The 13,810-nt window shown below is 40.0% G+C and overlaps 1 protein-coding gene across 2 annotated transcripts in view; it reads right to left on the bottom strand.

Moving 5' to 3' along the window:
- Positions 1-2,186: 2,186 nt before the first annotated feature.
- armc8 (armadillo repeat containing 8) overlaps positions 2,187-13,810 on the bottom strand; it is a 132,839-nt gene continuing 121,215 nt past the window's right edge. For both annotated transcript variants that reach the window (XM_072261584.1, XM_072261585.1), the window contains exons 20-22: positions 6,981-7,053; positions 5,253-5,346; positions 2,187-4,444 (exon numbers count right to left, since the gene is read on the bottom strand). In XM_072261584.1, the coding sequence (XP_072117685.1) occupies positions 4,411-4,444; positions 5,253-5,346; positions 6,981-7,053 (201 nt within the window). In that variant the 3' untranslated portion in view covers positions 2,187-4,410. The remainder of the gene's footprint in view (positions 4,445-5,252; positions 5,347-6,980; positions 7,054-13,810) is intronic.

Below are 13,810 nucleotides of genomic sequence, written 5' to 3'. Positions count from 1 at the left end.
ATACAGCTTTGGAAGAAACATTCAGTTCATTGTGGAACATCAGAATTGCACATTTCTGGAGGGAGTATTATCAAAAAAAAAGATGGTAATAGGAAAGAAAATTGAAAACTTCCATGCAAAAGTGATTATCGCAGAATAGTTACAGGACTGAAGAAGGCAACTTGTCCTGTTGGGTTCATGCTGTATCCATTATAGGAGCAATCCAGCTGGGCCCACAGTCCAAGTTTTCCTTGTAGTCTGAAAAATTCTTTCTTTCCAAGAATTTCTGCTATGTAAAACATTTTTGCCTCTTATCACTTCTTTTTGTGCTAATCCCCTTCATTCTAGGTTCACCAGCTCCTACCTCTGCCATCAATGCAATGGTCTCTGACTTTGTTTTACTCTCTTCAAGATTTTGAATGACTCAGTCTGATCTCAGAACCAGAGAGAATAAGCCCAACTTATCCAGTCACTTCAGTAAATCTCTTCCACATGCTACTGCACCTTTCTTAAATTGTGGGGATGCAGAAACGTACGTAATCCTCTAACTATAAAGTTTTATCACGACTGACTCGTTGTGACACTCTGTATTTCTACTTCATTAAAAGCAAGCATCCCGTAGGACTTTTAAAAACTTTTCTAAACTACCTTGCCACTTTTAATGAATTATGCACATATCGTCAGCTCATCTCTTGTACCCATATTAGAATAGTGCCCACGAGTTAATAGTCTCTTTTCATTCTTCACATTTCTCAGCTCTAAATTTCATCTGCGTACTCTTGCTCCCAGCAACTCCATGAGCTTATCATTTCTCCTTGAAGTCTATAACTATCACCTGTACAGACTTCAAGGTTTGTGTCATGAGTAAAAATTAAAAGCAAAATTAATGCGAATATCTTTATAGGTTAAGTACAGTCTTGCAACATGACTGCAAGTATAGGAAGATCAGAGACCTGAGTCAATGTTAATTCCCAGAGGGGAGCAAGTTTCCTTTCATACTGATCTATAGAGTAATATGAAAGTAGTCAATCTTATACATATCCTCAGATTTAATTAATAAGCAACAGAGAAGAAAAAGAATCTAAAGTAATATGAATTGAATAGCTACAATCTTCTGATAATGAAGTCCTAGTTCAAAGTGTAGGTTGATTTAATTCAAAAGGGTACTTCCTGCAAGCAGCATCCAATTTGAAGTCTAGAAAGATATCCCCACAAAATATTCAAATGCAGATTCTGATTAAACAGCTCATCTTGCATGTAGTTCATGATTCATTCAGTGATGTTCAAGGATGTCCTCACTTAAAATTATTGGCAACAGATTCTAATGATCTGGTTATCACTCAAGGCCAGCATTGACTGCTCATTCCTTACTGTCGTTGGGACGAATGTGGTATGTCTCCTTTCTGAACCTTGTCAGACCTTCAGAAGAAGGTGCTCCCACACTGCTGAACCTTCTATCTCCTGCTTACACCCTTCATGAACTTGATAAACTACCAGATTTTACAATCTCCTCTGTTCCAATGATATCCCAACTTCTTTAATCATTTCAGTAAATCTTTTCAACATGACCTCTTCACATCTTTCCTAAATTGCAATGCCCAGAACTGGTTAAGATACTCCAGAGATTTAGAGTGAGGAATATTGAAGAACTGTCAATGTGTTTCCATGCCCCGGGTCAAAAATCAAATGAAGCATTCCCATGAATGAGGTAAGTCACCAGAGACTGAACACTGAACTTTAATTCGGCTTGCAACACTGGGCAGTGCAACTGTTCTCCAAGACCTCAGATCCTTCCAAAAACTCCATTCTTGGTAATCAGTATCATGAAAAGCAGAAGAAAATGTGTTTCATGTGTAGCTGAAAGTGGTTGGCTTGTTCTATTGCAGAAATTCTTTTTCTCTGTACGATAGTAAAATAGCAAACTTCAAAGTCAGGAATTTTTGGACTGGGAATATTACAAGAGAAAAAAAGCTTCAAGTGAAATCTTTGCTGTTGATACAACTATAAAACCATGTTGATGTTCTCATTGAAAGAACTAGTTCAAAAGAATTTGAAATATGTTATTATTACCATTTAACAGAGGTTTTGTTATAAAGTTTAAAACGCATCCAGTCAGCAGTTCATAGATTTGTTTTACTTCAAATGTTTTACGAGTGCACAAGGTATTCTCGAGACAGAGAAACGTGAGTCTTTAAAATCACAATAGGTTAACTGAAAATCTTTTTTAATAAGAAAATATATATTTCCTGCACAGACACCATGAATGTGAGTACATTATACTGTTATCACAATATACCCTTGTTAATACAGGACATAACTAACGTTTCATAACCGGTGTTATAAAACACTCTAAGAAGCCACACTTTATTAATAGACTTCTGTCAATTGAGCTTGAAATGACATCATATAAATGTGATAGTCTCTTCGCAATATATTACATAGACAGTGCTGTTAAAACACCTGGGTATAAAGGCTGAAGCCTATTCAAATCAGCTGCAAGTATATACAAAAACTGAAACAGATCAGTTGAAAATGCAATGTAATAAAACAATCCATTGGGAGTGTACTTAAAATGTAGTGGTCGCAATTTACTTTTAAAAAAGTGTTTTAAGGATATTTAAAAAATGTTTACATATTCAAACCATTCATGCTTGGTGAAAATATTTCAACCTTTGATTTGCAATTTTCCATCATATATTTCAATACACAATCCAAAAATTACCTGCTGACATAGAAAACGGCTGAAGTAGCCAGGCATTAACACATGCAGCAACCGTGACAACACAAGTATGAACAAACACTGGAAATTTCAATACAAATCCTTACAAAGCTTTCTTTTTTTTTATTTGCCAAGAACCAGAAGGGAACAAGAACCAGAAGTTTTTTTTGTACTCCTGTGCTAAACCCAGTAGTTTACAAATACTAATAGATTTTATGTGGCAGCAAAAGACTAGACAGGTGCTAAAATTAAAATGTCAACATTGAGAAAAGGGATCAAAACTAAAAGTGACAGATCGAAGAAGAGTGAAAGAGATATTTCAATTAAAACACAACTAAATTAAAAGAAAACTGCATTCTTTTTGAATGGCCTACGCAGGTACTATTCGACACTATACTCAGAAAGTATTTTCCTAAGAATAACTTGCATCTAAAATATTTGATTGAACTTTTATTTTTAACCATTGTCTGAAAACAATAGTTCAAGGTAAAAGTTTCATTCTGCCAGCAGTGGCACTTCTAGTGCAAGCATTGTGAACGCTATGAAAATGCCAATGTTCAGGTAAGCGGATGCACAAGTCATTTAAGCAGCAAAATCCATTTGTAAATACAACTTTATTTAGCTGCAATACCAGAAACACCAATCAGGTGGCACAAAAGCTGTCAATGTTGACAGAATTTGCCATGTTTCAGGATGCAGAGCTTATCTGTGGTGGGCATCCATAATGCTAAGGTAGGACAGTTTTCCCGAAAGTGATTTGCTGATGTTGCTCAGCTTAAATACAGATCTATGCACAATATATTCCACCCTCATGTACAAAGCGACACACAACCCTCGACCCTGAAAACACATCTAGTTAGCAGCACTGACATCTGGTTTTAGTTTGCACTGGACAAAACTATCACTATCTTTTCAATAGAGCCTACTTTTTGCTCAAGTATAATGCCAAAATGTTCAAAGGAAAAGCCAGCAATGCTACTAAAAGGAGCCAATTAAAGTAGGAGAGAGAATTCCTTCATTACCTGTCCCTGAGTTGGATTTATACCTGGATCTTGATGTGAAGGCTGGTGACCAGTACATCCATATTCCCCTTCCCCGAGGAAGATCTTTTGGGATTATCAGAAGTTAAAAAACATTAAATCACTTCCCAACAGTACCTGTGTAGGCCTATAAACAAATGCAGGTCCAAATAAAGATAACTGTGGTTCATCAAATTCATACAATATTTTACATACTCTACAGAGCTTTGAACAGAATCATATATTTTTTTCACACTTTTTAAATATTACATTCTCTTTCGGGCATTTTGTGTAGGTAAAGTCTTTACACCAGGTACAACCTTCATTCAGCAAACAAAATACTACCCAGAAAAATCTGTAGAAAACACTATTAAAAACAAAATTCAAAAAAGTAACCGATCACACACTAAATAGCTGCAGCAAGAGTAGATTTTTTCAGGTTCAAAGGGAAAGGAAAACAAACATTCTGTAAGGTAACTTTTTGTGTAAGCAGTCATAGAAGATTGGAATTTTCTCTGCTGCATTGTTTCATATTTTCTTCCTGAACGACTAATATTTCTTCATGAATCACTGCACACAAAAACTGCAGTCCAAGGTGACTTGTGCAAAAATGGGTCAGGGATGAGCTTTCCACTGAACCTCCCACCTGCTGTCCATATAGAGCTTCAGATTGGATCCCAACAGGTTGGCTACTCATGACAAAAATTGCTGCAGTGCTGTTTTTGCCCTGTAATAAATTCAAAATTAGTTTTTGAAATGCTGTTCTTACTGTACTCACCTAGGATTCCATTAAAGTGTTTATTTAAACTCAATAAATATAAATGTGATTATTGTGGTTAGGCAGTAAAATGAGAATCATATTTCCTACAGTAACACAATTAATCTCCACATAAATATTCATTTTATTACCAGCTCTTATGTTCAAGGAGTGGGCACAACAGTGAACTCACCAAACTTAATGTGACACTATATTTAAAAAATGCACCATGTATTTGTTACCATAAAACATCTAGTACTAAATGAATTATTAACTGATTTTAAAAAATACCAAATTACTGCTAAAATAAAAGAGCATCTACAATTAATGAAAATACATTCAAACTATAACCATACAAATTATGCAAATAAATAATTCAAGACAAAGCTCAGATCAATTCTATGTTTCATACAGAATTTCAAACATAAATTGAGAACAGGCTCAGAAGGGGCAGACAGACTGCAGAAGAGCAGAATTAAACAGATATTGCTGCTCCAAACTTAATGAGAGAGTGAATATACTTTTAATTTCTTCTATGTCCCCTTAAGTGCAAGACTTTTTGCTCGAGCAGAATGTATTTAAATTTGTTCCACTTTCAAATGATTGCACTACTGAGGTCTCTAAATTAACAGACATAAAATTTCAAACATAAGCACAGAAGAAATAACAAGGCAGTTATTTTTGGCACATGTTGTTTGATGGCATTTATGACATTAACCAACTGACGAAAACAATTCCAGCCAACACAAGCTTCAACACAAATTTTGTCAATGCTTACTTGTCAGAAAGGTTGAGATCTGTAGTTTGAACCAACTTATGCAAAATATCTACTACTCCCAAATCTCTCAGCTTATCTTGACGTTCATGAGAACCTAACAAAATGTAAGTTACTTCATTAACATCTTTTAATGTAATAAATATAGTATCATAGATCATAAAAATTAAAACTATTTTACTGACATTTTCTTTGCACTTTTAAGTAGTAGCAAATTACAATAAAATCCTTGCAAAAGCACTTCTATGGGTACTTATGGCTTATACAAAACATCACTGCGTTTTCCTTAACTGAGGAACATGCTTAATTGCCAGCTTTGTTTTAAAAAGCCTTCTAAATGAAAATGTAAACAAGTAATATTCATATGGGTTCTGTTTTCAAGACAATGGAAAAGGTAGCACTGTGGTTCAATTAGTACATTCAAGGGAAAAATGCTTAAAATGAAAGTTGAGGAAGGGAAGAGAATAGTTTTAAAGGAGAGGAGAGAAGAGTGCTGGGCGGGATGGGAGAAAAGAAGAGAACTGTGAGGGAAGGGAGAAAAGAAAAGAGCTGGGAGGGAGGGCAGAAAGGAAGAGCTGGGAGGGAGGGCAGAAAGGAAGAGCTGGGAGGGAGGGCAGAAAGGAAGAGCTGGGAGGGAGGGCAGAAAGGAAGAGCTGGGAGGGAGAAAAGAAAAGAGCTGGGAGGGAGAAAAGAAAAGAGCTGGGAGGGAGGGGAGAAAAGAAAAGAGCTGGGAGGGAGGGGAGAAAAGAAAAGAGCTGGGAGGGAGGGGAGAAAAGAAGAGAGCTGGGGGGAGGGGAGAAAAGAAAAGAGCTGGAGGGGAGGGGAGAAAAGAAAAGAGCTGGGGGGGAGGGGAGAAAAGAGCTAGGAGAGAAGGGAGAGAGCTGAAAGGAAGAGGAGAGAAAACTAGAATGAAGGAAAAAGAGAGCTGCAATGGAGGAAACAGAGCTAAGGGAATTGGGACAATGAAGGCTCACGGAGAGGTTCTAAAAGTAGGTTTTAGCTGAAGAAAAGGGTGTCGGAAAGACTAGGTGCATGACTGTTCCATGTAGAGGTGGGGTAACTGGTGTACAATCATGTTAAAAAAAGTTGTGTGGTTACCCTCCACACTTCAGAAACAGAATGGAAGCAAGTCAGCCTGCCTATGGAAAAAGGGGAACTACTGGGATACAACCTAAGGCCTGGAGCATTGATTGAAAAGCCAATTTTCCAAATCTCATCATGGTAGCTGGGAATTATAATTTCACGGAATTAAATACATTTGGAAATCCTAATAAAAGGATATGTGAACCGGATATAGTTTATGATAATCTGGCAGTTTTATGGTCTTCATTACTGATAATATTTTCTTATATCAAATTTATTACTTCAATTTAAGTTCCCCAGCTACCATGGGTGGATTCAAATTCAAGCCTCCAAATTTATACTTCAGGTCTTTTGATTGAAACTTATAATAATTTTATGACTTTACACTGTCCTGCTGCAAAAAAAACCCTTCATGATATACACATGACACACATGACAGGTCAGTGATAATAAGCTGATTGTCATTCTGATAATCCATCTTGTTTTCTATGCAAAACTCATATTAAAAACTATACAATACAGATAATTAGCCTCATACAGTTAGAATGAGGAACAAACCTGACAAAAACTTATGACAAATATTGCAGCTAAATAACATTTTCATCAGCCCCAAGCACCCTTAATTTTAAAGAGAGCTACTGATCTTACCTTCCTCTTCACTCCATATAAGATTAGATATACAAAAAGTAGCAGCCAACTGGAGCTTCACATTTGAATGACCCTGGAAAATAATTTTTTATGTTAATACACAAAAAAGGTTAACTGAAAACAAAACATATTTAATTCTAGTTTCTCATTCCACAGAAATCTCTCCTAGAATATTGGCAATAGCAATAGGGAGATATGAATGGGAAGTTTATATTCAAGGATGTGCAAGAATGGAGATACACCCTATCCTCGTTATATGCATCTTCAGACTATGCGGATTCACAGTTATGCGAGGAACCTATTTCTACCAACGTCTCGTTACATGCATCCAAAATTCACAGTTATGCGAGGAGCATTGCCTTCCCGCCAATACAAGTCACGTGTGCACACTTCACAGTTTCACTGTTGGGATAAGAAGCACCACTTTCCCACCAGTACAAGTCAGGTGCGCGCACCTCACGATCTCTCTCCCGCCACTCTCGCATTGGTTTTGGCAAGGTGTGGATGCACGATCTTAAACTTTTAAGCAACACACATCAAAGTTGCTGGTGAACGCAGCAGGCCAGGCAGCATCTCTAGGTAGAGGTACAGTCGACGTTTCGGGCCGAGACCCTTTGTCAGGACTACCTGAAGGAAGAGCTAGTAAGAGATTTGAAAGTGGGAGGGGGAGGGAGAGATCCAAAATGATAGGAGAAGACAGGAGGGGGAGGGATGGAGCCAAGAGCTGGACAGGTGATTGGCAAAAGGGATATGAGAGGATCATGGGACAGGAGGCCCAGGGAGAAGGAAAAGGGGGAGGGGGGGAACCCAGAGGATGGGCAAGGGGTATAGTCAGAGGGACAGAGGGAGAAAAAGGAGAGAAAGAGAGAAAGAATGTGTGTATATAAATAAATAATGGATGGGGCATGAGGGGGAGGTGGGGCATTAGCGGAAGTTAGAGAAGTCAATGCTCATGCCATCAGGTTGGAGGCTACCCAGACGGAATATAAGGTGTTGTTCCTCCAACCTAAGTGTGGCTTCATCTTTACAGCAGAGGAGGCCGTGGATAGACATATCAGAATGGGAATGGGATGTGGAACGGGAGTTCAGTGAAACCATCTCTCACTGCTCCCCATCTGTAATTTCTTCGGCTCTTCAACTTTTCGACCACATTTTGACTCAGACTCACTATCACAGCCATATATCCTTTCTTGGAACGTGCCTCCGTCGCCAACTTACTCTAGTTGGCTTTAGGATTTGTTTTCGAGCCTCTCAATTTGGACCTTCTGAGGATGCCAGGTACTCACATTTTATTGACTCTGCCTCTCGCCGCTTCTCCCGTCAAGCTCTGAAGGCCACCCTCTCCGCCATGAGGAGGTATTTGGTGTCCCTATCCCAGACCCTTCCACACCTTCTGAACACTTTCTTCGCCATCTGTAATGGTCCTACCCATTATTTCATCCTCTGTCGGATCCATGCCTGCAATCGCCGTTTTTTTGACTTTGTCATGTTAGGCAAAGATCGCAAGATCTTATATCTACAGACCCCAGAGCCTGCTGGCCCTGACGCGAGCAGGCATGAACTTTAGATTGCCTCTGCCATTGATCTCGCCGGCTCCAACATCTCAGGGCATATTCAAAACCCAGACTCCAGCAACGACCATGGACACCTTCAAAGCGATTGCACAACCACCAACTGCGACTCCGGCCTTGAACTCCACGCCGGGTCTTTATCTGCCGCCATTGTGACTCCTGTTTCCCCTTCCCCCACCACCACTCTGCAACCCCCTCTCCCTCAGATCGCACCATCAGCTCCTGGGCCCTCAGAGGCTCCATCTTCCTCTTACCCCAACCCTACCCTCTCCACTGACACCCTACGCAACTCCCTTGTCCATTTGTTCCCCCCCATCCCTCCCCACTGATCTCCCTCCTGGCACTTATCCTTGTAAGCGGAACAAATGCTACACATGCCCTTACACTTCCTCCGTTACCACCATTCAGGGCCCCAGACAGTCCTTCCAGGTGAGGCGACACTTCACCTGCGAGTCAGCTGGGGTGATATACTGCATCCGGTGTTCCTGATGTGGCCTTCTATATATCGGCGAGACCCAACGCAGACTGGGAGATCGTTTTGCTGAACACCTACATTCTGTCCGTCAGAGAAAGCAGGATCTCCCAGTAGCCGCACATTTTAATTCCACATCCCATTCCCATTCTGATATGTCTATCCACAGCCTCCTCTACTGTGAAGATGAAGCCACACTCAGGTTGGAGGAACAACACCTTATATTCTGTCTGGGTAGCCTGCAACCTGATGGCATGAACACTGACTTCTCAAACTTCCACTAATGCCCCACCTCTCCCTCATACCCCAGCCATTATTTATTTATATACACACATTCTTTCTTTCTCTCTCCTTTTTCTCCCTCTGTCCCTCTGACTATACCCCTTGCCCATCCTCTGGGTTCCTCCCCACCTTTTCCTTCTCCCTGGGCCTCCTGTCCCATGATCCTCTCATATCCCTTTTGCCAATCACCTGTCCAGCTCTTGGCTCCATCCCTCCCCCTCCTGTCTTCTCCTATCATTTTGGATCTCCCCCTCCCCCTCCCACTTTCAAATCTCTTACCAGTTCTTCCTTCAGTTAGTCCTGACAAAGGGTCTCGGCCTGAAACGTCAACTGTACCTCTTCCTAAAGATGCTGCCTGGCCTGCTGTGTTCACCAGCAACTTTGATGTGTGTTGCTTGAATTTCCAGCATCTGCAGAATTCCTCATGTTTGCAATCGTAAACTTTTGTTGGTTTTACCTACAGTGCAGTGATTTTCTGCTTGAAATATTTAACTATGCCTCCTAAGCATCCGATGTCATGTCTTGGGCCGTCAGCTGAGCGGCAGAGAACTGCTTTAACACTTGGAAAAAAAAGTTGGAAATTATAAACAGCGCGGCATCAGCTGAAGGTAACACAGCTCTGGGACGCTACTGCTGGGAACAGAATTTTGCCTTTAAAGTTCTTTTGTTGCTTGACAATGCGCCAGCCCATCCTAAACATTTGGACAGCATTCATCCTAACATAACAGTGCATTTCCTGCCGCCTAACACAACATCGCTGATTCAACCACTCGACCGGTGTAATCCACATTCAAGGCGTACGTTTTTTTTTTTACGGCGAACTATCTCTCAGGTGCTGCAAGCAACAGACGATTTTGAAAATCCCGGGAGTTTACCAACGGTGAGGGAATGGTGGAAGTCGGAACATTTGGCACAAATGGCGATGCACATGGACCCAAGTTTAGAACGGAGTCAGCATTTCAGTCGTTCCCTGCTGTCAACCCTTCTTCCCTACAAGCACATTTATGCTGAAAAACAAAATGCTGCCAAGCAAACAACCCTCACCACTTTACGCAAATCGCTGTAATCTTCTGCTGCCGGCAGTTCTAAGAGTTCTGTGAGTCTTCCTTCACCCCTTGCTGTGCTTGATATGATCCTGACGACCACAAACATCCACCTTATCCGTGTAAAGCTGCCCGACACCACAACAACAACTCATCTCCCGGAGCGAACACACCTGCCACTGTTGGTGAGTACTGTACACCAGAGGATGTTAACTTTCTATGATTTATTACATTGAATATTACCTTAAATTGATTAAATATAATACAAATGTTGTCTTGGGGTACTGTTTTTGTGTCGTATTGGTATGAAAATGTGAATAAATTACAGATAAAACATATTTAGGAAGCCCTCTGGAACGCATCCCTATTTTCTCCATTTAAATATTTATTCACATTATGCGATTTCACATTATGCGTCAGCTTTGAGGAACGTATCCCTTGCATATAACAAGGATAGGGTGTAGTAGCAAAGATAGGGAAGAAGATTTAAAATTAAGGGGGTGATGGCTCGGACCTAACGTTGATCTTTAAAAGACTGGCTATGGTATAAAAATAAGCAATGCTATAGTGTATGTACCTTTAACAAAGATAATTAATAGAATAGTGAATAATTTTGCCAGCTTTTAGCAAGGTGATGCATTAAATAAGTTGACCTGGTGCAATAATTCTGTCATCCAGATCAAGATACAAATTAAAATTAGCGAATCCAACACCAACCCTTGCAGAATATCGCTAGTCTCCAGCAGCCAACCAGAAATGTCTCCTTTTATTGTCACTCTTTGCCGTTTGTCAGCCATCTAATCTTCTGTCCATGCCAGGTCTCTCCTGGAATACTATGGGCTCTTATCTTGTTGAACAGCCTCATGCTATACATCTTGTTAAAGGCCTTCTGAAAATCCGAGCAAACAAAATCCACTGCCTCTCTCCTTCGTCTATCCTTCCTGTTATTTCCTCAAAGAATTTCAAAGTTGTGTCAGGCAATATTTCCCCTTAAGAAAATCATGCTGACTTTGGCCTATATTACTGAGAGGCCCAAAACCACATCCTTAATAATGGAATCTATCATCTGGCCAACCATGATATCAGGCTATCCGACCTATAATTTCCTGTCTTTTCCCCCTTCCTTGCTTAAAGAGTGGACCATAAGGCCATAATATACAGGAGCAGAGTTAGGCCATTTGGCTCATTGAGTCTGCTCTGCCATTTCAACATGGTTGATCCCATATTTCTTTCACCCCTAATCTCCTGCTTTTTCCCCGTAACCCTTCATCCCCTGACTAGTCAAGAATCTATCAACCTCTGCCTTAAATATACCCAATGATGTGGCCTCCACAGTCACCTGTGGCAATGAATTCCAGATTCACCACTCTCTGGCTAAAGAAATTCCTCATCTCCATTCGAAATGGACATTCCTCTATTCTCAGGTTGTGTCCTCTGGTCTTAGACTCTCCCACCATAGGAAACATCCTCTCCACATCTACTCTGTCGAGGCCTTTCAATATTCAATAGGTTTCAATAAGGTCCCTCCTCATTCCTCTGAATTCTAGTGAGTATAGACCCAGAGCCATCAAACGCTCTTCAAATGCCTTTCAATCCAGAATCATTTTCGTGAACTTCCTTTAAACCCTCTCCAACATCAGCACATTCAATCTTAGATAAGGGGCTCAAAACTGCTCCAAGTGAGGCCTCACCAGTGCTTTATAAAGCCTCAACATTACATCCTTGCTTTTATATTCTAGCTCTCTTGAAATGAATGCTAATCTTGCATTTGCCTTCTTCACCACCAAGTCAACTTGCATATTAATCTCAGGTGAATCAAGTACGAGGACTCCCAAGTCCTTTTGCACCTCAGATTTGAATTCTCTATTTAGAAAGTAGTCTACTTTTATTTCTTCTACCAAAGTGCATGACCATACATTTCCTGACACTATTCCACTGCAACTACTTTGCCAATTCTCATAACCTGTCTAAGTTCTGCTTCCTCAACACCATCTGCCCTCCAAGAGTGATGTGACATTTGCAATTTTCCAATCCTCCAGAACCATTCCAGAATTTAGTAATTCCTGAAAGATCACTATTAACACCTCACAATCTCTTCAGCTACCTCCCTCAGCACCTTGAGGGGTAGTCGATCTGGTTCAGGTAATTTATTGATCTTGAGATCTTTCAGCTTTCCACGCACTTTCTCCCTAGTCATAGCGACCACAATCACTTCTGTCCCGACACACTCAAATTTCTGGTATGCTGTCATAGTGAAGACTGTCGCAAAATACTTATTCAGTTCATCCACCTTTGTTCCCCCGTTACTACTTCCGAGCATCATTTTACAGCGGTCCAATGCCTACTCTTGCATCTCTTTTATTCTTTTGATATCCGAAAAAGCTGCTGGTATTTTGTTTTATTTTATTGTTAGCTTACATTCATAATTCACCTTTTTCTTTCTTTATTACCTTTTCAGTTGCAATCTGTTGGCTTTTCCTAGAGTCATACAGCACAGAAGCAGGCTCCTCAGCCCAAATGGTCCGTGCCACTGTGCCCATGCCAGAAATTATTTTAAGAGCTTCCTCATCCCCTAGCGTCTCAAAGATATTTAGTTGGAGGAAATGTCCACATCCCCAATAATGAATTTCCTGCAAACAACTCAGAAACAGTGGAGGACTCCAGAGAGACAGTGATGAAATGGAACAAGAGGTCAAGAGCACACAAGGAATCACATGGTTTTGGACGAAGGATAGTGTGGAAAACTGCTTTAAGGGCGACAGATGTCAGGATGAATGAACTGAAATAATTTACTTGAGTCGTGTCACTGAAAGTGGAACCTGTGGTTTCAAACCTGGCTGAAAGTACGATTGGAGTAATCAAGACAAGACCCTAATGCAAGAAAGATCATGACAGATTTGGGAGATGACAACACATACAGTACCATGAGGACTTTAGAAGGAAAGTGCAGCTTAAGCTTGGATAAGTTTATAAAGTTGTTCAAACTAAAAGTGCATTTCAATTTTTATGAGTTCAATGTTAAATCTACTGTTAATGAAACTTTCTATAAGGTGTATGGCATAAATGCTTACCACACATTTAAAATATGAAATTAAAACATAAACAGTTAATATACAATTTAGATAATTTAATTTCCAAATTTCAGGAAGAAATCTGATTTTCCTGTAAAATTTCATATATATATATATATCTGTTTGTAGCAAATAACATTCCCTTAAGCAATTGTCCCTTCAACATAAAAACATCTGGCATTGCATACCACAAGAGTTCCCAACCTCGTGTCCACAGACCCTTTGCTTAACGGCATTGGCCCCGGCATAAAAAAAGGCTGGGAACCCATGGCATAGCACTTTCACTCTGAGTTCAACAATGAATATTAACCAGTTAGCCTCTGGAAAGTGACAGCATTTGTTTACAAATATAATCAAATAGTAAATTATCAGTACCAAAATGAAAATATAA

The sequence above is a fragment of the Mobula birostris genome, chromosome 6 (assembly GCF_030028105.1).
Source record: "Mobula birostris isolate sMobBir1 chromosome 6, sMobBir1.hap1, whole genome shotgun sequence".
Lineage (NCBI taxonomy): Eukaryota > Metazoa > Chordata > Chondrichthyes > Myliobatiformes > Myliobatidae > Mobula > Mobula birostris.
Note: the sequence above shows the minus strand (reverse complement) of the source record. Positions and strands in the feature narration are given on the sequence as shown.